The 18,237-nt window shown below is 37.4% G+C and overlaps 3 protein-coding genes across 3 annotated transcripts; 1 reads left to right on the top strand and 2 right to left on the bottom strand.

Annotated features, from left to right (window-relative positions):
- Positions 1-107: 107 nt before the first annotated feature.
- Positions 108-3,549, bottom strand: snip1 (Smad nuclear interacting protein). The gene is made up of 4 exons (XM_007557218.2): positions 3,120-3,549; positions 2,403-2,532; positions 988-1,535; positions 108-889 (listed from the first exon to the last, which is right to left on the bottom strand). Exons 1-4 carry the CDS (start codon positions 3,278-3,280, stop codon positions 634-636), a joined length of 1,095 nt encoding a protein of 364 aa, XP_007557280.1. The 5' UTR covers positions 3,281-3,549; the 3' UTR covers positions 108-633.
- Positions 3,550-4,036: 487 nt separating this feature from the next.
- On the top strand, positions 4,037-7,607 carry dnali1 (dynein, axonemal, light intermediate chain 1). The gene is made up of 6 exons (XM_007557216.2): positions 4,037-4,440; positions 5,213-5,349; positions 5,418-5,587; positions 6,591-6,769; positions 6,964-7,128; positions 7,219-7,607. Exons 1-6 carry the CDS (start codon positions 4,360-4,362, stop codon positions 7,252-7,254), a joined length of 768 nt encoding a protein of 255 aa, XP_007557278.1. The 5' UTR covers positions 4,037-4,359; the 3' UTR covers positions 7,255-7,607.
- On the bottom strand, positions 7,333-16,939 carry gnl2 (G protein nucleolar 2). The gene is made up of 16 exons (XM_007557217.2): positions 16,726-16,939; positions 16,406-16,490; positions 16,206-16,300; positions 15,537-15,676; positions 13,830-14,014; positions 13,675-13,741; positions 13,196-13,354; positions 12,980-13,093; positions 12,388-12,516; positions 12,199-12,303; positions 10,716-10,874; positions 9,751-9,858; positions 9,196-9,677; positions 8,707-8,801; positions 8,453-8,532; positions 7,333-7,775 (listed from the first exon to the last, which is right to left on the bottom strand). The coding sequence occupies exons 1-16, from the start codon at positions 16,787-16,789 to the stop codon at positions 7,632-7,634; spliced, it is 2,211 nt and encodes a 736-aa protein (XP_007557279.1). The 5' UTR covers positions 16,790-16,939; the 3' UTR covers positions 7,333-7,631.
- Positions 16,940-18,237: the final 1,298 nt, after the last annotated feature.

The raw sequence follows: 18,237 nt of genomic DNA, 5'->3' as shown, positions 1-18,237 counted from the left end.
AAAGGCAATGAAAGCTCAGAATATGTATACTTCTATTTCTTTCCCTTGTTTAATGGACAACAGAAATGTAGAGAATACAAAAAAATCACCACAAAACAACAAAACAATTGTTTGATCTAAATTTTTAGCTTTTATTTACAGTACAAAAATTAACACTTACTATAAATGCATCTGAACTGAAAAAAAAAAGAAATGGCAAGTCTTTGAATAAACATTGTAGTTGTGCAAAGATGCACAAGTCAAATATTTTCCCTGTGCTTGCTCTACAAAAATGTCAAAAGAAAAATAAATGTAATCTGTAGTTCAATGTTTATTCTGTCAATAAGAAATCTTTATTTAAGGATCCAGGGATCACACCGCAGTAATGCTATGTACCCTGACACATTACATGAGATCAGAAAGATCAATCATGCATCACACAAACCTGAGAAAAGGTCTACTTTGAGACAACTGTGGCAGATTCAAGCAAGACTTCATTACTTACAGAAAATATACAATTCCACTCGCTTTTGGGGCATTAATTCCTGCATTTTACCAGTTTGCAGGTCCGTTTTCAGCAGACAGCTCTGCATTTTTAACAATTTTAGTGATCTTGTCTGAATATATGTGGACAATCGAGTACGTGGGAATAAATTACTCATCAACTCCCTCGTCGTCTTCCTCTTCCTGCTTCACATCCACCTCGCTCGTGTCCGAGAACTCGTGCAGCAGCACGTACTCACGGCTGCTGAAGCCAAACTTGAGGACATCTTTTTCTTTGAGCTCATAGTAACGCTGGGACTCAATCCGCTGATTGTTCAGGTAGGTGCCGTTCCCAGAACCAAGGTCAATAATGTAAGGCCTTACCCTGCGGCCAGTGGTGCCGTCGGCTCGAGTATACTCAACCAATCTGCAAAACACAGAACAGCGTACCATTTACATTCATCATGACAAATAAATATTAAGAAAACAAAAAAAATAACAGCTGCTGACAGGTATTCTTCCCACCTGTACTGGAATACCGCATGTTGCTTGGAGCAGGACGGGTGGTCAATGGGGATATCAGCGATTCTTCTCTGGCGCCCCAACAGATAGGCACTCTGTCTGTGGATGTACATGACAGGAAGGGGGTCGTCATTCTTAAAGGGGTACAATCTCCATCTGCGCTTTGGGATGCGAGCCTCGGGCGGCTCGTTGTACTTGATCACCACGCCCCGGAACGTGTTGGTGTCTTCCGTGAGCGCGCCTGACAGTTCAAAGTTGGGCTTCTCTTTCTCAGCCGGAGGCGGCCTTGAGTCGTCACTCCCTCCGTCAGAGGTTCCGAAGTTATGTTCCTCGACTTCTTCTTCTTCACGCCGTTGGCGGTTCTCCCTGCGTCGGTCATCATGCTGCCGGCGCTCCTCTTGCTGAGAAGCCAGAGCGGCTCGTTCGCGATTCCTGTCTCTGTTGCGTTCTCTGTCCCGCGGCCTGTCTGATTCCCACCTGCTCCGTCTGTCCTCTGACTGCTCATTCCTTCTTCTCCGCTCATCACCACTTCCCCTTTGTTCTTCCTTTTCCTGTGGGATTTAAAAAGAAAGCATTTACAAAGCAAATATGATCGGTTGTGATATATTATCAGCGCCATATTTAAGAACTAAAGTGTGGTCATAATGTGTTATAGGATATAGCACAGTTTACTATCTTTTTATTAAAATACTGACACATGTAAAATTACATTAGCTATAGTAATCTGGAATAAAAAAAGACGGTTTTGCAACAATAATTATTTAAATAGCTTGTGGCACCTTTACTGAAATTGTGGCTCACTAACTACAGGTGACATTCAGGAAATCAGAAAAAAATAAAATAAAATAAAAAATCCATATTTGAATGTGCCTGTCATTTGCATTTACCATTCATATATGTTGTGGCAATGCCTTGTGAAGGTATTCATATGTCAAACACATTTTCATGATATGTCTCATTGCAACAACAAAATTGAGCGGGTTACTAATGTTTTCTAACAAGCATCAGAGGACCTCATAGAACAGCTGGTTTATATTGACATAATACAGATGTGGACTCCATTTACTAATCCCACAAATTCCACTGGTTAGACTGAATTTCATTGGGAGGTTTCATTTTAAATGGGGGTGAATACATAAATGTGCCACGTCTTTTAGCTTTTTATTTATACCTTAAATCATTTTTCCCCCCTCTTCATTAATGCATCACTTTTTGTAAAACCCCAGTGGAGTGCATTGGCGTTTGTATTTGTTCTGTGGCACAATATGGAAGAGGTCAAAGAGTGTGAACACTTATGTGTACAACCCATCATGGTAATCCTAAACTTTGATTATTATTAGAGACCAACTGGTTTGTAAGTTTTCAAACCTAGCTCTCCCCCCAGTTAAGTGTTGATCTGATGATTCAAACCGAATTACCCGCTTCACTTTGGCATCGCTGCCACGATGAGGACTGCGACTTCTTCTGTTTCTGGGAGATCTGTTGCTTGTTCCAACAGGAGAGGTTTCCCTTCTATCTGGTGAGCGCTGCCTTGCCTTGGCCGGTGATCTGTATGAAATGTAAAACAGACTCTTGAGCAGAAATTTTGCTGAAATTTTAAAACATATGACATATAATTCACTCAGAAATCATGATTCGTTCAATCATGAATCTATGATTGGTCGCAAATTTCTCCAGTATCATTCTGTACAATAAGAAGGGGATATAAACTTTTGTGAGTTTGAGCATCAGAACAGTAATTTTGGGTATCTGATTTAATGTCTTAGTTCCAGAGCTATAACAACTTAAGTATCAGAGAGTAATTGGTGTTGACAACAGGTTGAACAAACTGTAGCACACATCGTAGCAACAGGTAACGAACAGAACTACTCGTCGTTTCCTACAATTCTGTACACAATTAGAAAAAAAAGGGGAGTGTTATTGATCTGTGATAAAGGCAGGTTTTGTGAATTATTGATAATTAACTATTGATCCGTAGTTTAATGAATGAAACCCTGCTTCAGCAACACCAACATCCATGTCCTGGTAGATTCAGGCCGATCCCCAAGTTAAAATATAGTTAATATAAAAACAAGGGAACACTGCACCTCCATTCTATCTTATATAACCAGATATGACGACTTTATTACATTCACCTGCTCGCTCTTCTTCTCGGTGGACTTGATGTCCCGGCGGATCTGGACCTCGAACGGCGTGATCTCTGTGGCCTACTGGGGCTCAGTTTCTCCTGTTTTATCTTTACTTCGGTCTCCCGCGTCGGAGACTCCCTTCTTCGGTGTCGTTTCTCTTTGGTCATTTTTTTAGAGAAAATGAATGTACCAATCCGATTTTAACGCGACTAAATGTACATCTTTACTCAGAAGCAAACAAACAAGCAAAAAAACACAGCTTTAAACCCTTACTAAAGTTCTACTCTTGCGTCGTGATCACCCTTTCCGGTTCCTGTGGTTCACAAAGAATTTATCTCGACGATGTGCTTGCCGTGTTCCTTTTTAAGTTCCGGTGTAAACGCAAAAGTGTCGGGATCGTACGTCGGCGTCTCCGCCATCTTGTGAGTGGTATGTTTTAATGCGATAGAAGTGAAATAGCTGCACAAGTCCGTCAGCTATATGACTATCGTCTGAATGTGCGTAACCTATCATTACAGAGCTCTTCGGTTTTACGATAGGTGCCAATAAAGTACATGGATAAATCATAACCTAAAGTACGCTCAAAAGGAAATATTATAGACAATTATATTATTAGTACGTGAAAAACAAGATTAAACTGTTTCAATCCACAAATACTTCTACATTGACAAAACGAATGGCAAAATACAATTTAAATATTATATCTGAAACTGAATTAACTTTGGTATATTTCGTAGGTGAATTTCTTGAGAGTTAACAATTACCAATGCTAAAAGTTAACATCCAATACTGTGCATAATTTAACTTGTTCGTAATATAACTAAAATCATAAATAAACATACATAAATAAATAAATAAATAAATAAATAAATAAATAAAAACATTCTTGTCTTTTTTTTATTTCCAGGGCAATTTGCCACTCACAAGATGACGAACGCGCTAACGTGTCGTTTCTATGGATCTACGGTGTCAGTCGTCTACCCATCTAAATCTTTGTCAAAAAAGATCCGATATTGTTTCTTTTCCAAAATACAAAAATAATTGGGGTGTATTGTAAAAAAATCCGACACTTTGTAAGTTGTCTTCTTTTTTGTTACACCATTTCAAACCTATTTTTACTTGAACAGAAAGAACGCGAGGACAGTGTTACCATGACAACATCATCAACAGTTTTAACGAGCAGCGATATTTCCGTGTCTGAAGGCAAAAATAACTTTATTTTTTATTTTAAAAGAAAGAGAAAAAAATGATTCCGCCAGCGGATTCTCTTCTGAAATATGATACTCCAATGTTGGTCAAGACAACCTCAGGGGAGAAATCTCCAAAGGTAAGTCGCCACTGAGGTGGAAGTGACAACTACCGAGAAGGAAAGATGAATATTTGGAAACACTTTGAATTATGCCCAAACACATATTTAAGAATGATTAAATAGTGATATACTTTAAGTTTTCATGTTCATTTTAGTGGTTACGGTTTACTGGCAAAAAAAGTGCCTCAAACCCAACAAAAATAATCAAATAAAAAGAATAAAATAAAAAGAAAAGTCTTCTGTCAGCTTTAAAGAAGGGTACTATGTAAAATCAACTGTTTTTTTCCCCCCTTTTCGTCATATTATAATGTTAGTCCTTCATCAAAGGTATACCTCAAGTATTGCTTTGAGAAAATTGCAAACAGACACAGTTTGTTCGGAGCAGCAGTCTCCAGGCCGAGGTTCCCTCCGCTGATCAAAGCACAACATAACATTACTGTTCTAAATGGCATTATGTAAATGTGCTTTTTGATGAGATAATTGAGATGTATATGACAAAAATGGCACAAAACATAATTTTGAAACAATTAAGTGCCTTGGTGCCCACAGTTGGCCTGACTGGTGCCCATGTTTGACTTATATTACAATGTATTTAATAGGATTTTGAAAGTGAAAATTGTTACAAAGCAAGAATAGACAGATGTCCCCCTAAGACAAAAGGAATATGATATGACTTTTATAATCTCATGGGCTCATGTATTATTTCAATGCGTTCCCAACAGATGTGGAATGATAAAAGTATTCTTGTATCATGAATAATGAACTCACTGCAGAATATGTCTCTTAACAGGTACGTCAAATAAAAAGGGTCCCTCTGCAGGGCCCTGACACCGCACCAGTTCCACTATCTCCTAAAACAAAACCTACAACCAGTGATGTCAGCAAAATGGAAAACGAGGAGATCCTGGATGCAATCCTTCCACCCAGGTATACCCGTCCTTTTACTTAGTAAACTGATTCATTAAGTTCAACCTTCTCAACCATCAATATTGTAGGGAATGGTCAGAAGGAAGCCAGCTGTGGGTGCAGAAGGTATCCAGTGTACCTTGTACAAGACCAGAAATAATTCACCTGAAGGAAGAGCTGGACACAAAGCTGGAGCAGAGACAGGCCAGACACACAGGCATCTGTCCTATCCGCAGAGAGCTTTATTCTCAGTGTTTTGGTAAGAAGACAGTGGATATGACACTATCATGAAACTCACTATTACAATCTGAGGTTGAGATATAGGTTGTAATAATTTTTGTCCTTTTATTGGTGCAACTGAAATGATCTTCCTGGGTGGAAAAATTATGTATCCTCTTGAATTATTTTCATATCCAGAATTGAATGCTCAAGTTAGAATTTACTAAATATTTCTTTCAAAATTATTCAGAAATATTTAGATAGAGCTCCACTAATTATTGGGTAAATGTAGCAAGTTGCAGCTTGATCACACACATTTTAAAGTCATCAAGCTGCAAGCATAATTCCAACTGGATATTTGACCAGTCCTCTGGGCAAAAACGGTAGTGTACATTTGAACATATGAGGTTTTCCAGGATGGAATCAATAAAAAAAAAAAAAAGTCTAAAAATGTTCATTAGAGATTAGGACAGGACTTTGGAGAGGTTGTTCAGGAAGCTCAATGTTAGACTTCTGAAGCTAATTTTCATATCGATTCAGAGAAATTGTCCCATTGGAACACCGTCGATTCTCAACTATCTGACCCAAACCTTTGCTGTCAGATTAAAATGAATTGATTTAGATATTTGGGAACCATCACAGCCAAAGTCTGCTAAACTGGGAAATGGTCTACACAGACCAGGAAGGTCCTGGTGAAAAACAAGAGCCAGTTCCAAAATCAACACTGTGAAGTATGAATGAAATATACAGATGCTCGGATGGAAAAAAATAAATAAATGCGATTTGGAGAAAATAATGCCTGCATAAAGAGACAAAACTGAGCTTTTCAAAATTGAGACTTTAAAATCTCAAAATACTTAACTAGCTGTCAGATGAGTGAGATAACATCATGCTGAGGCAGTGCTAGCATAAGGTTACAACATTCCAGACATTTCTAGTAAATATATTTTTAGAGATTTACACAGCTGGATTCTAAATGTATTAGTTATGGTTTATGCTTTCAGGTTCTCACAAACTGATTTAAATCTGATTTTTCTTCCTAGATGAATTAATCAGACAGGTAACCATCATCTGTGCTGAGAGGGGTCTGCTTCTGCTGCGAGTCAGAGATGAGCTTAAAATGACCATTGCCACGTACCAGACGCTGTACGAAAGCAGCATCGCTTTTGGCATGAGAAAGGCACTGCAGGCTGAACAGGGAAAGGCGGACATAGAAAAAAAAGTAAGGGAATCAGCTTATCTGTAGTCATTAGACTTGGAAAAAAAAAAACACTATTCAAAGAGCTTCGTCTCTTTTGCTTACTGATTAAACCGTTAAACTGCACTGTTATTACAAGTCCAGCAGAGAGCGCCATTTCTTTGCAGATATTTAAAAGACTGGGAACTTCCTGCTGTGTTTTTCCATCACCTTTGTAGATTTTAGATCTGGAAAGTGAGAAGCAGGAACTCATGAGACAACTGGATGAACAGAAGGAGAGATGTGATGCAATCGAAAAGAGGGAAGCTGAGAAGAGACAAGTGGAGGAAAGAAAGTTCAGCGAGGAAATTCAGTTCTTGAAGAAAACCAATCAACAGCTCAAGGTGACTTTTTCTATTGTATAACAATCCAAATGTGTTGTGATGTGTAGAATGTCCAAAAATTAATAGTATATGTTTTTTTTTTGCTTTCAGACACAACTGGATGGGATGATTAATCCAAAGAAGTGAAACCTCTCACACCGGATAGCAGATTTAATACAAGATGTATTTTTTCTCCACTTGATAAATGAATGAGTTGACAGCTGCAGAAAATTTAGCATTTTATTTGTAGAGTATGACAGCTATATTTTAAGCAGTTAACACACTGAACATTTCTCTTGAATGTCAAGAGAGCAGCTCACTTGTGAATGAGGAATTACATGCAGTTCAAGAGTTGAGAGGGCAAGGTGCGGCCATTTGCTTGTAGTCAAAATAAAGTTTCACATGACCACTGGAAAAAAGACACGTCGATGTTTAGCTTCAAGTTTTTGCCTAGCTTGTCATTTCAATAAAATGTAGCCAATTTGGCCAGTTTAAATATGTATAGTTTTGTGTTTATTCCCGGTCTAGTGCTTTGATTTTTTAGCCCCTCGACTTTCTGCAGGCGGTGCTGGAATCTTTCTATTCTTGTTCTTGTTTTTCACATTGTGCGTTTCATAGTAACGCACTCCAACTTTCTTCCCTTTCTTGGCACGGTCCATTGCTCTTCTCTGTGGACATTAAAGAAAGGAACAAAAATGGCATCAGATACATTAAACTGTTTTTAACATGATATATATCAGACATATCAGCCCACAATGCTCCACAAAAATATTCATTCCCCTTAAACTTTGACAACCAAATTTCGAGGAATTTTATTGGAATTTTAAATGATACACTCAGAGTATAACAGCATAACACTTAACTAGTTAGCAAATATTTATTGCAGCCCAAGCAGTTCCTTGTGACAGTGATACTGCAGGAATTATAAAATTGCAAAACATTGTTCTGCTTGAATCTCAACCGTCTTTGCACATGCTGAGACTGAAATTCCTGCCAATTCTTCTTGGTGAAAAAGCTCAAACTCATTCAAGTTAAGCATCCGCAAGCAGGAATGTTCACGTCTTGCTGCAAATTCCTTTAAGTTTGGACTTTGCCTACAGCTCCATCAGATTTAGCACAGGCCTCTTGGTTCCCTTTAATCAGATTGAGTGGACAGCTATTTCTTTGTAAGATTGTTTCCCTACAATGTTTTCTTGTTCCGTGGTTTTCATGATGCCGTTTGTTCACAAATGTCTTCGTTTTACATCTTTATGTTTTGTAATGTGACAAAACGTAAAAAGTTGAGGGGCTGTGATTAGTTTATCGAGACCCTTTATTTGACACAAGACAAACAAAAGCTGCAAACCTGTTTAGATGTAAGCCTGTGCTGCTGAATAGATTTATCATCCTCCACACGTTTCCTCTTCTTGTTCTTCTGGTTTGTAGCTGAAATCAGTCAGATAAAAAAAACAAAACAAAAAAAAAAAAAAACAGCCATCAGTATTTAAATGTTAGCCTGACAGAGTCAAAGAGTTTTGCTGTTGAAAACGTTTGGATGTCCACCACATCTGACTCAATTTCAAAAGCCATCGCCAAACTCAGAGTGATAAATGGTCGTACCTGTTGACGGATTCTCTCTCTTCTGTGCTTGTTTAGCTGCTTCTTGTTTGGTCTTGAGGTCTGTAAACACTTTTTCAGAAAGTGCCTTTGGTATTCTGTCCAAACAGATGAAAAAATAGCAAACTGCTAAGTTTTCCAAGCAAAGCAAACAGTTTATTTCTTCAGGGATTTGCAGAAATAAACTAAATTGGACTAAAACTAACTGAAGAGCTTGGATATGATTTGTAATTTGGTTTGTGGGCTCTAATCGATTGAAAAAAAAAAAAAGAAAGAAAGAAAAGGAACTTGATGAAATACATTTTGGGAACAGGCTACCGATTAGTCAAAATGACAGCTGTTAGTCCTTAAAGCTTGATTTTCATGGACCTCCTTGATGCGCCTGGCATCTCTCTGTCTGCCAACATCTCATTAACGAACAAAAAAAATAAAACAAAGTCCTGTCCAAGACAAAGAAAATATGCAGTAATACATTTGGACACCAAAACTTACCGGATTGCAGAGAAGCGCTTGGATTTGGCTCGGTCCAGGAACTGCTTGTACTTCGCAATTTTCTCATCGTGCTCACGGATTACCTCCCGTAAACTCTTTTTGCCTTTGGTACCGTCAGTCTGAGATGGTGTGTCCTCAGAGGCCTCAGCTTCTCCATCAGCTGGCTCTGCACTGGGCTCGTCTTCCTGCCCTCCCTCGTCTTCGTCAACGTCAACGTCCTCGTCAACGTCGGAGCCAGAAAAATCAGACAAGTCTAAGTCTGGCAACTCCACGGGGATCAAATCTTCCTCAGTGAACTCAGGCGCCACGTTGATCTTGCCAAAGTTCTGTCGGACATTAGCAAGGATCTTCTGGACCTGTTCCTTCTGCCGCTGCTGCTGTTCCGCCTGTTCTACGGACGCGCCATCCAGATTATCCGCCTGTTCCTCCTGAACGTTCTCCTCTGCAGCTGGTGGTACTTCCTGGGGCAATGGTTTTTCATCCTACAGAAGTCACAGTAGTTTACGTTAAAAGAACAGGCTGGTGAAGGAGAAGGAAAAGATTTAGCAAACTTACTCCTGGATCTCCCTCTGGTCCAGGAGGCTTCACAAAGAAGGGGATCCGTCCCCTCTGCCAGTCATTTAACACCATTTTGGAGACCGTGCTGAGATCGGGCTCACCTCCCTGTAAAATACCGATAAGAAAAAAAGTGTTAATAGTTTAAATACCAAAACTTGACGGCTCTTTTAATGTGCAAAGGTGATCTTTATTGAATAATATGGAGAGAATAAAATATGCTTGAAGGGTCCATGCACTTTTTAAATTCAAGCACTTTTCAAGCAGTTTGAAGACACGTTTTCAAACTTTTCCAGCACCACACATAGATAAAAATAATTTTTTTTTGTTGTTGTTTTTTTCCTTTTTCCGGCGGATTAATTGAAACCTTGGAAAAATATTATGTTTTGCAATGTCTCTCTCTCTCTCACACACAGACTACACCAGACAAATTTAACACAAAATCCACCAATGTTAATAACTTTAACATATAAAATTAAATTAATAAGTCACTCAACTGTTAAGAATAATAAATATTTATTACTTTGAAACAATCCAAGCAAATTGTGTTAAGGTAAATTAATTGCTTAAACACAGTATACAAAAAAGTCATTAAGAAAAAAAATCTAAAAATGTTCTCGTTAAATTGTCTGGCATTTCGCAAATAGAAATAATTTTGGTAATTTTGAATGACTTGGAACAATAAAAGTTTAGTATGACTTAACTTCAGACAGTGAGAAAAAAATGTTTCTCTTTTTATTAGGTGTATGACAATATTTGGTTTCATCTGTAAATGTAGGCTTTAGTCACATGCTAGGTTGCACTTTATTACAAAGCTGTGCAGTTTGAATATTAAGCACTTTCAAGGACTTAATACAAAAATCATGCACATTGCAAACCTTCAAAACACCAAATTGAAATTTAAGCATTTTCAAGGGTTTGTATGAACCCTGTGTTTAAATCTTATAAGAAACAAAGAATCAAACCTTTAGAAGCTTCCCAGTACGGAATGCCAGCTTCTCAAGGAAGTCATCAGCAGAACTCCATGTTGGGATCCGGTAAGTCTTCTGGATGTATTCGGGTTTGGCTCGTTCCAGTACTGCGTCGATGTGCTCTTCTGGGTGTTTGATCTTCTCCACTTGAACCTTGCCAAGGAAGAGGAAAAGAAGAAATGTGAAATATGAAGGTACAACCTTTAAGTGATAGTGACTCCACTGCAAACTGCAAAATATTTTCCTTTCAAAGAAAATTGAAACCAGTGCTTGTTTTTTCCTGCAAAAATATTTGTTGTGTTTAATTATCTGTATGTTTAACCAATCTTGAAACACACTGCTGAGCGTGGGTTCTCATTATAGAGATTTTTCCCTAGATATTTGTGATCTGTATTGCTCCATTTTAAAAGCAGAGGTGCAGAGAAAAAACTAAGAAACAGACAGAAAATTTCCACCTTCCATGACTGTTAACAGACGGTTCGGAAATTGTCTGTTTTGGGATCAGTACACACAACAACAAAAAGAGTTACCAAGAACAGCGATTCCTGTGAAAGTACATCATAAAAAAAGAATAAAAGTTTTTATTTTTAGTGAGAAATGTGTTCACATTAAAGTAAAAAAAATAAAATAAAAATAGACATTTAAAAAGCTATTCAAAAGGAGAGTTTTTGTTGTGATCTATGTCTCTGATTCATTTATGATTTGAGAGAGCAACACTTCCACAAGTAAACACCAAAGCTGAACAGAACACAGAAAGGTTGTTCTGTTTTATCCGTCCCAGCTTTTATGGATCATTATGTCATGGGACGTGTTGTACTTTAAAAATATTTCTGGAAGTCTCAAAATTAAGTTAATCATCTTACTGAGGCTGCCAGTTACATTTATAGATTTATTTAACCTTTATTTAACCAGGTGAATTATTAATAACACATTTATATTTACAATAACGACTTGGCAGGGAGTGAAGAACACACAGCAAGATCCGGCAGCACACTATTTTAGTAAACAGACCTTAAGAACATTGTTGAGGTTATAAAACAATACTGAGAAAAAGGCGTAGGCTAAAACTGACATTAAATATTTGAGATGAAGCATGTGCATGGTTTCAGACATCACACTTAGAATATCTTTAAAAGTTACAACTGTTAAAAAGGTGCTCTGCTTCAATACATTTTGAAGCTCATTTCAATTTTTTTAACTGCAGCATAATGAAAAAATAGTTCTCCATATTTTGAGAACATTAATTGTTTTTGTGAGTATGAATCCACTTTTGGGCTGTCTGTAACCAAAATGAATTCAATTTAAATTTTCTAGACTTCATAGGAATCTTGTGTATTCTTGGACTGTTCTAAATAAATCTGTCATTTGTGTGTAAGATTTTTTTTATTTTTTTTTATTATTGTTTATTTTTCAATATCACTCGGAACATAGACAAATTCATTTTCTCACGGAACTACAGAAAAAAGAAATCACTTACCACCCCCTTTAGGACTATATCAGACTCGCTGTCCTCTGATGGGTAAACGACACCGGGGCAGTCGATGAGGAAGATGCGCCTCATTAGTGTGATGTACTGCCACACCTGTGGGAGGTACGGGTTGAGTGCTAACCTTGACGAGCAAGAAGAAACACTAAAGAAACATGCAAGATCAAATGTCGACTCTACCTTCGTTTCTCCAGCGATGGGTGCCACGTTGCAGACCTTCTTTGAGCGCAGAGTGTTGATAACTGAACTCTTCCCCACGTTTGGGTAGCCAATGAAACCCACACTAATCTGTTTCTTGTCCGTGTGGAGCTGCACATGAAGGAAAACACAACAAAACTCATAATATCGTACAGAGGCGTTTCAACACTGGGCTTTATACCGACTTAAATGCGAGTTCAATTTGGTAAACAATTTTCTTCATTTTGATTCCAATATAAACAAAGCAGGCTTAGCTCAAATACAAAATGTCCATAAAAAACACGGGCTTGAAAATGTTTATAAAAGGTCAGCTCTCTTGGAACTAAAATCTTTGGACTGCAAAACAGCTCATAAGTTCAAGCATCCCACTTCATCTATCAAACATGTTGGGAGCAGAGTCGAGGCGGGGGCAGGTAAAAAGCCAGACGAATGAGGAGTTATTGATAAGGTGATTTAAACTCAAAGAAAAGGTTTGCTGAAGTGGATTAAACTGCTTTCCAAGTTTTTGTAAACACTACTGATGACTCATGAGATATTTATTTAAGCGTTTTAACTGTCAATGCATTCAAATTACCTTCCCAAACTGCCTTAGGAGCTGGATGAGAGAACCTTTACCAAATGAGTTGGTCAGGCTGGCATGGAAAGCCAGAGTTGGATACTCTTGGGACAGAACGGCAACCCACCGTTTCTGATTTGTGGGGGAAAAAGGCAGTCGAGAAGACAAATTATTAAAGATTACAGCAGTTAAAGCAACCCAGAAAACAAAGTGAAAATGCTCTAAACATCTCACCGTGACCCAGGTAGGGATAAGATCACACTTGTTTAATACAAAGATGAGATGTTTCCAAGGTTTCTCTTTTTTCAGGTATGTCTCAATGCTTTTCGAGCGGGTTCCCATTGGATCACGGGCGTCCAGCACTTGGATTATGACATCAGACGAGTCGATCACCTTTAAAACACGCATCCAGAATGAATCCAATTAACTCTAGACCACTGACTGAGAAACACAAACAGCTTGCCATCCTGTTTTAATGACTTCAGACTACGAGGATATAAACCCTGAGGTTCATATCAGATGGCTTATGATGATGCTGCCAAAGGATAGATTACCTGGGCATGGGAAAACAAAAGAGCTACATGAAATGTCCAAGATGGTGAAAAGACATTTACATAGCAACCACTCTTTTTGGGGAGGGAGGTTTTTTTCTTTAAAATACTTGTCAATATTTTAATACTAGGACTCAATAATCAAGTATGCAGGAGTGTTACCTTGTAGAGTTCTCCCCAGATCCTCTTCGACTGACCCTTTTTGAAAATCTCCTCACGTACTTCCTCCCTGTTGCAAAAGTCTGTCACTATCTTCAAATGTAACTATACATAGACTAAAAGTCAAGTTTTGTGATTAGAATAAGTAAAAATCCTACCGGACACCGGTGTCCTCTGTCACCAGGTTCGTGTCTTTGTCGGCGCTGTAGTTCAACGCTGAAGCCTCCGCTCTCTCTACAAGATCCTTCACATCTCCAACCAGGAGATTGGGTCGCTTCCTCTGAGCCTTAGGTCCAAATGTGGTCTCAAATCCCTCAGTGTCTAGAATGTGCACCTTAGAGTTCTACGGGAATATAGAAAAACATATTTAGACCACTGATTGTTCTGAACTTAAGACTCACGATCTTGCTCTTCAAAACATAGTAGTGTGCATACATGACATCTGTCCTTAAACACTTACAACCCCTTCGGTGTATAACAAAAGCTTTATATGAAGAGCATGGCTGTGTATTTATAGTTGTATTGTACAGTGGATAAAATGCATGGCATATAGCTGTAAAGTAAAAAGTAGCTATCTGATAAGACACGATACAGGAGCGTTTTTGCTGTTGGTGAAAGATATTTTCTCCCTTTTCCCCGAATTTAAACAAATTTTCAATGCAGCCCTCCAAGGCTTTAAGACAACACAGAACAAAAGTATACAGTAAACAGAACACCCAAATATGTAACAAAACAGCCAACAAAACACCCTGAGACCATGCCAGTGCTAATCAAATCTTCCAGTGATCCTGAAACAAAAGCCATGCCTCTATTGCAACATTTCTTTAGAAGGATAGGGTTACAGAGGTTGTCAGAAAATACTCATGCCAAGATCCCAAACAAAGACCCTTAAAAAAGAGATCACAAAGATCCTTCAATTCATGACTTTTTCTTTGGAACAAGTTAAGCAATCAAATATTGGACTTTATATGAAAATGGAAACACAACAGATTCCAGGAAAAGCTCAGCATTTGAAAGAAAAAAATCCATACAGCACCTTGACACAGCATTTATACGCTTGCAAGATTTTCACATTTTAATCACATTAGAGTCAAGATAGACAACACACAGTAGTCCATAATTCCAAAGTGGAAGGCCAAGAAACACATCATAAAGTTGTAGAGAAATTTAAAACATGGTCAGTTAGTTTGTAACACAATATTGCTGACAGTTTGGTGCTGTTCTAAAATCAAGTTTGGAGTTCTTTTCTCGTTGTACTATTTTTATTAAGTGTTCTTTTACCCGTTTCAGGATGTTTTATAGCACTCTGATTGAACTTGTGTGGTTTTAAATGTGCAAATGGAGCAAAGTGAAGGACAATGCTCTTAATAAAACCCTTTTACGGGCTGCAAAAGACTTTAGATTGGGGTGGAGAATGAAGCCAGAGCTACAGTGGTTTAAATCAAAGCTTGAGGTTGTGCAAAAATGATAGAACTATTATAGCCAGGTGGGCTGATTATTATTTTTTTTATTTATTTATTTGGCGGGGACAAGGCACATTAACATTTTTTTAAATGCCAAAAGCCTATTTTTCATCTGTTGTCCTTAATGAATACATGATGCACTCTTCTTATTACTCTTTTGGAAAACATAAAACAATTGTGTGTGCAACTTTTTTTCCACTTTGAAAATGAAGTGTGACTCTGTGTTCATCCCAAAACCCCCCATGAAAAGCAACAATATTTGTGGTTCTAATGTGAAAAAGTTCCAGGGTTATGAATACTTTCTTAAGATGATGTAAAGGTATCTTTAGTGGACTGTAAAAGATGTCTATTTTTCATGAGAGATTATATTATATTATGTTATGGCTATGCTACTTTACTCACATGAGCTTTGGCTCTGTCATGTAAAAGAGACATGGGCAGTTTGCTTTGCCGCATCACCACACGGTATGGATCCTTCTGTACTGCTCCCATCTCCTCTTGAAACTTCTGAAGGGCTGACTGCTTTATCACTCGAGTGTTTGCTGAAACACATAAGACCCAAACATGAGTCAAGACTCAGTTGGTTCAAATGTTTTGCAATTAACGACATTTATGGAGGCATTTAAATACAACTTTATCTAAAGCAACCAAACACATAAAATTTATTCCTGTCAGAAATTAAAACATTGCCTATAACTTTGCAACCACTACATATCTGACAGGAACTTTCCCCCCTATTATCATCATCATCATCATCATACTATTATTATCGTTCCCTAAAGGAAATAAAGTAAATCTTACCTATACCTGAAAATATAGGTGCATATGTAACCATATACATTGCATTAATGATGTTAGTCAAGTATATCTTGACTGAAATATTACTTGCATTTTTTTTGGTAAAACTAAAATCATATAAACAGAGAGACAACTCTAAATGTAACATGCAAATACATTCTGAGTTTAATATCAATCACAAATACAAATAAATGATAATTTCACATTAAAACGATGCCAGAACAAATAATAATCTCTCCATCATTAGCAGCAACAGAAATAAAACATACTTACTAAACCATTTGATGTTGGGTTCAACTCTGGCAACTGTTCCTGGTGCTACTGTAGACTGGTACTGTAAAGGTTTGATAACTTTCCCTCGTTTGTTACTGTAGGCAGAACCAATCAGGGTTAATACAGCACTTATGTTTATATTTCAGCTGAAAGCTACAAACAGTCCTGTTACAAACAAAGAATATGTTATCATTCATTACCATCTTTGTTTTTGTCTGTACATATTCAGACGCTTAATGGTGGCTCTGTCCCTCATGTTGTTTCCCCCTGCACCTTTGGCTCGATCTGGGGAACAAATGGTCAAAACAGTTTTGTTATGTAATTTAAAACTTTACATATTTAAAAATATGCGAGGTATGCTGCGAGGTAAAATGTTAAACCATCATAGCAACATTTTGGTTTCAATTTTTACTGTAAGATGTAATCAGCAACATTTATATCCAGAATACAGTGAGTAGAAGAGTAAGCTAAAGCTATTAGCTGCAGTTAGCTACAGGTGTAAACAAACTGTCTAGCTTACCGGGGTTCGAGCTGGATGATGAAGGGTTTATCGAGTTCTTCCCCTTAAACTGAGGCTTCACCATGTTGACTGCTTATTCGGTAAAGCCTTTCACAAGAAAATCAGAACTGTACACCAATCGGGACAGTATAAATCTGAAGTTTGAAGCCTCCCCCCCTCGACTCAGAAATATTACAACTTGCACGTGTCCCTCTGGTGAAGCAGGAAGGACGTCATGACAAAAGGAAGAGGAGGAACCAGCCAATCAGAAAACTGTAAATTCAAAAGTAACGGTTGCAAACGCTTATTAACAACACTAAAAATATGTACTGTTGTATTTAATCAATAATAAATTATTAGGAAGCGTATTTCATTTTTGTACTTCTTATATTAGCAGGATTTAGCTGTACTATTTTTTCTCCAGAAGAGGGCGCAATACCATTTATGTCAGCGCATTTTACGTGACATTTCATCCTGGCTTAAAGGGTGAAGGACAGTTTGACTTGGAAAATAAATAAACCAGACCACAAATTAGTCATTATCAATTTTTTTTACGGTACTTTTAACAGAAAACATAAAATAATATAATTTTTTTTAAAGTACCTTTTTAGTTCTTTGTGCAGTCTATCAACAACTAACATGGAGAGGCACCATCCAGTTTTCACTTCACACAGCAAGGAATGTTTTCTGTTCATTTTCATACAGATGAAAAATGTTGATTTTAGATTGGAGAAGGGTTTTATTATTATTTATTAGTATTATTTATTAATGTAGAATAAAATTCAGTCTGGAATCAAGGAGGTTAACAGAATTGTAATATTATTTAGCTAATTGTCTAGGATTTTTGTGGCATTATTAGTCTCAAATTTATTTAAAGTTCGAATAAAAGCTGCTATGGAAATGCTTCATAGTGTTTACTTTTGAAAAATTCAAAAGTTAAAAGTTTTAATAAGAATAAAATTCATTTTCATTTTTTTGGTTGAAAATTTACAGAATTGAAACAAACAGACTTGTTCCTTGAAAATAATCCAGCTTATTATAGTTTGAACAAAACTGTCCAGTTAAACAATGCACAGTGATTTGAAAAGTAGGTGAAGCTTAAATAAATTGCTTTGTTTGGCCACAAGAATTTAAAGCTCATTAACATGACAATTTAATAAACTTAAACTCCTTCCACAAGCTTTTCACAAGAGATTGCTTTATCTGTGGCCCATTCCTCTGCAGAGAACTGGCGCTTGTGTGTTTTTCCAAAAATATTATGTGGCTTTCCAATGAATGGCTTCTTCCTTTCTCCGTGGCCTTTATGAAAGGCGAGTAAATGACTGGCTTCACACTCTCAATTCATCCAGCATTGATGAATTTAGGATGATACGGAGGATATTTTTCTTTTGTTCTTCAGTTAATACTCACATTTTGCACCAAAATATCTAGGAAACAGAATAGACTCACCTCCTGCACAGCATCATAGCTGGACATTCCCATGATATTCATATTTGAATTTTATTGTTTGAACAAATTAATGCTTCATCTTCA

This window comes from Poecilia formosa, unplaced genomic scaffold, assembly GCF_000485575.1.
Source record: "Poecilia formosa unplaced genomic scaffold, Poecilia_formosa-5.1.2 Scaffold86, whole genome shotgun sequence".
Taxonomy (NCBI): domain Eukaryota; kingdom Metazoa; phylum Chordata; class Actinopteri; order Cyprinodontiformes; family Poeciliidae; genus Poecilia; species Poecilia formosa.
Note: the sequence above shows the minus strand (reverse complement) of the source record. Positions and strands in the feature narration are given on the sequence as shown.

Bases quoted from the DNA above. Each gene is read 5' to 3' on its own strand.
- snip1 (XM_007557218.2), bottom strand. From the start codon at position 3,280: ATGACCAAAGAGAAACGACACCGAAGAAGGGAGTCTCCGACGCGGGAG. The intron at 1,536-2,402 runs GTAATTCGGTTT...TAAATCCCACAG, and splicing joins GCGATGCCAAAGTGAAGCGG to GAAAAGGAAGAACAAAGGGG. The intron at 890-987 runs GTGGGAAGAATA...TGTGTTTTGCAG, and splicing joins CATGCGGTATTCCAGTACAG to ATTGGTTGAGTATACTCGAG.
- gnl2 (XM_007557217.2), bottom strand. From the start codon at position 16,789: ATGGTGAAGCCTCAGTTTAAGGGGAAGAACTCGATAAACCCTTCATCA. The intron at 13,742-13,829 runs GTAGGATTTTTA...CTTTTGCAACAG, and splicing joins ACAGAGGACACCGGTGTCCG to GGAGGAAGTACGTGAGGAGA. The intron at 8,533-8,706 runs GTACGACCATTT...GACTGATTTCAG, and splicing joins GAGAGAGAATCCGTCAACAG to CTACAAACCAGAAGAACAAG.
- dnali1 (XM_007557216.2), top strand. From the start codon at position 4,360: ATGATTCCGCCAGCGGATTCTCTTCTGAAATATGATACTCCAATGTTG. The intron at 5,350-5,417 runs GTATACCCGTCC...TCAATATTGTAG, and splicing joins GATGCAATCCTTCCACCCAG to GGAATGGTCAGAAGGAAGCC. The intron at 7,129-7,218 runs GTGACTTTTTCT...TTTTGCTTTCAG, and splicing joins AAACCAATCAACAGCTCAAG to ACACAACTGGATGGGATGAT.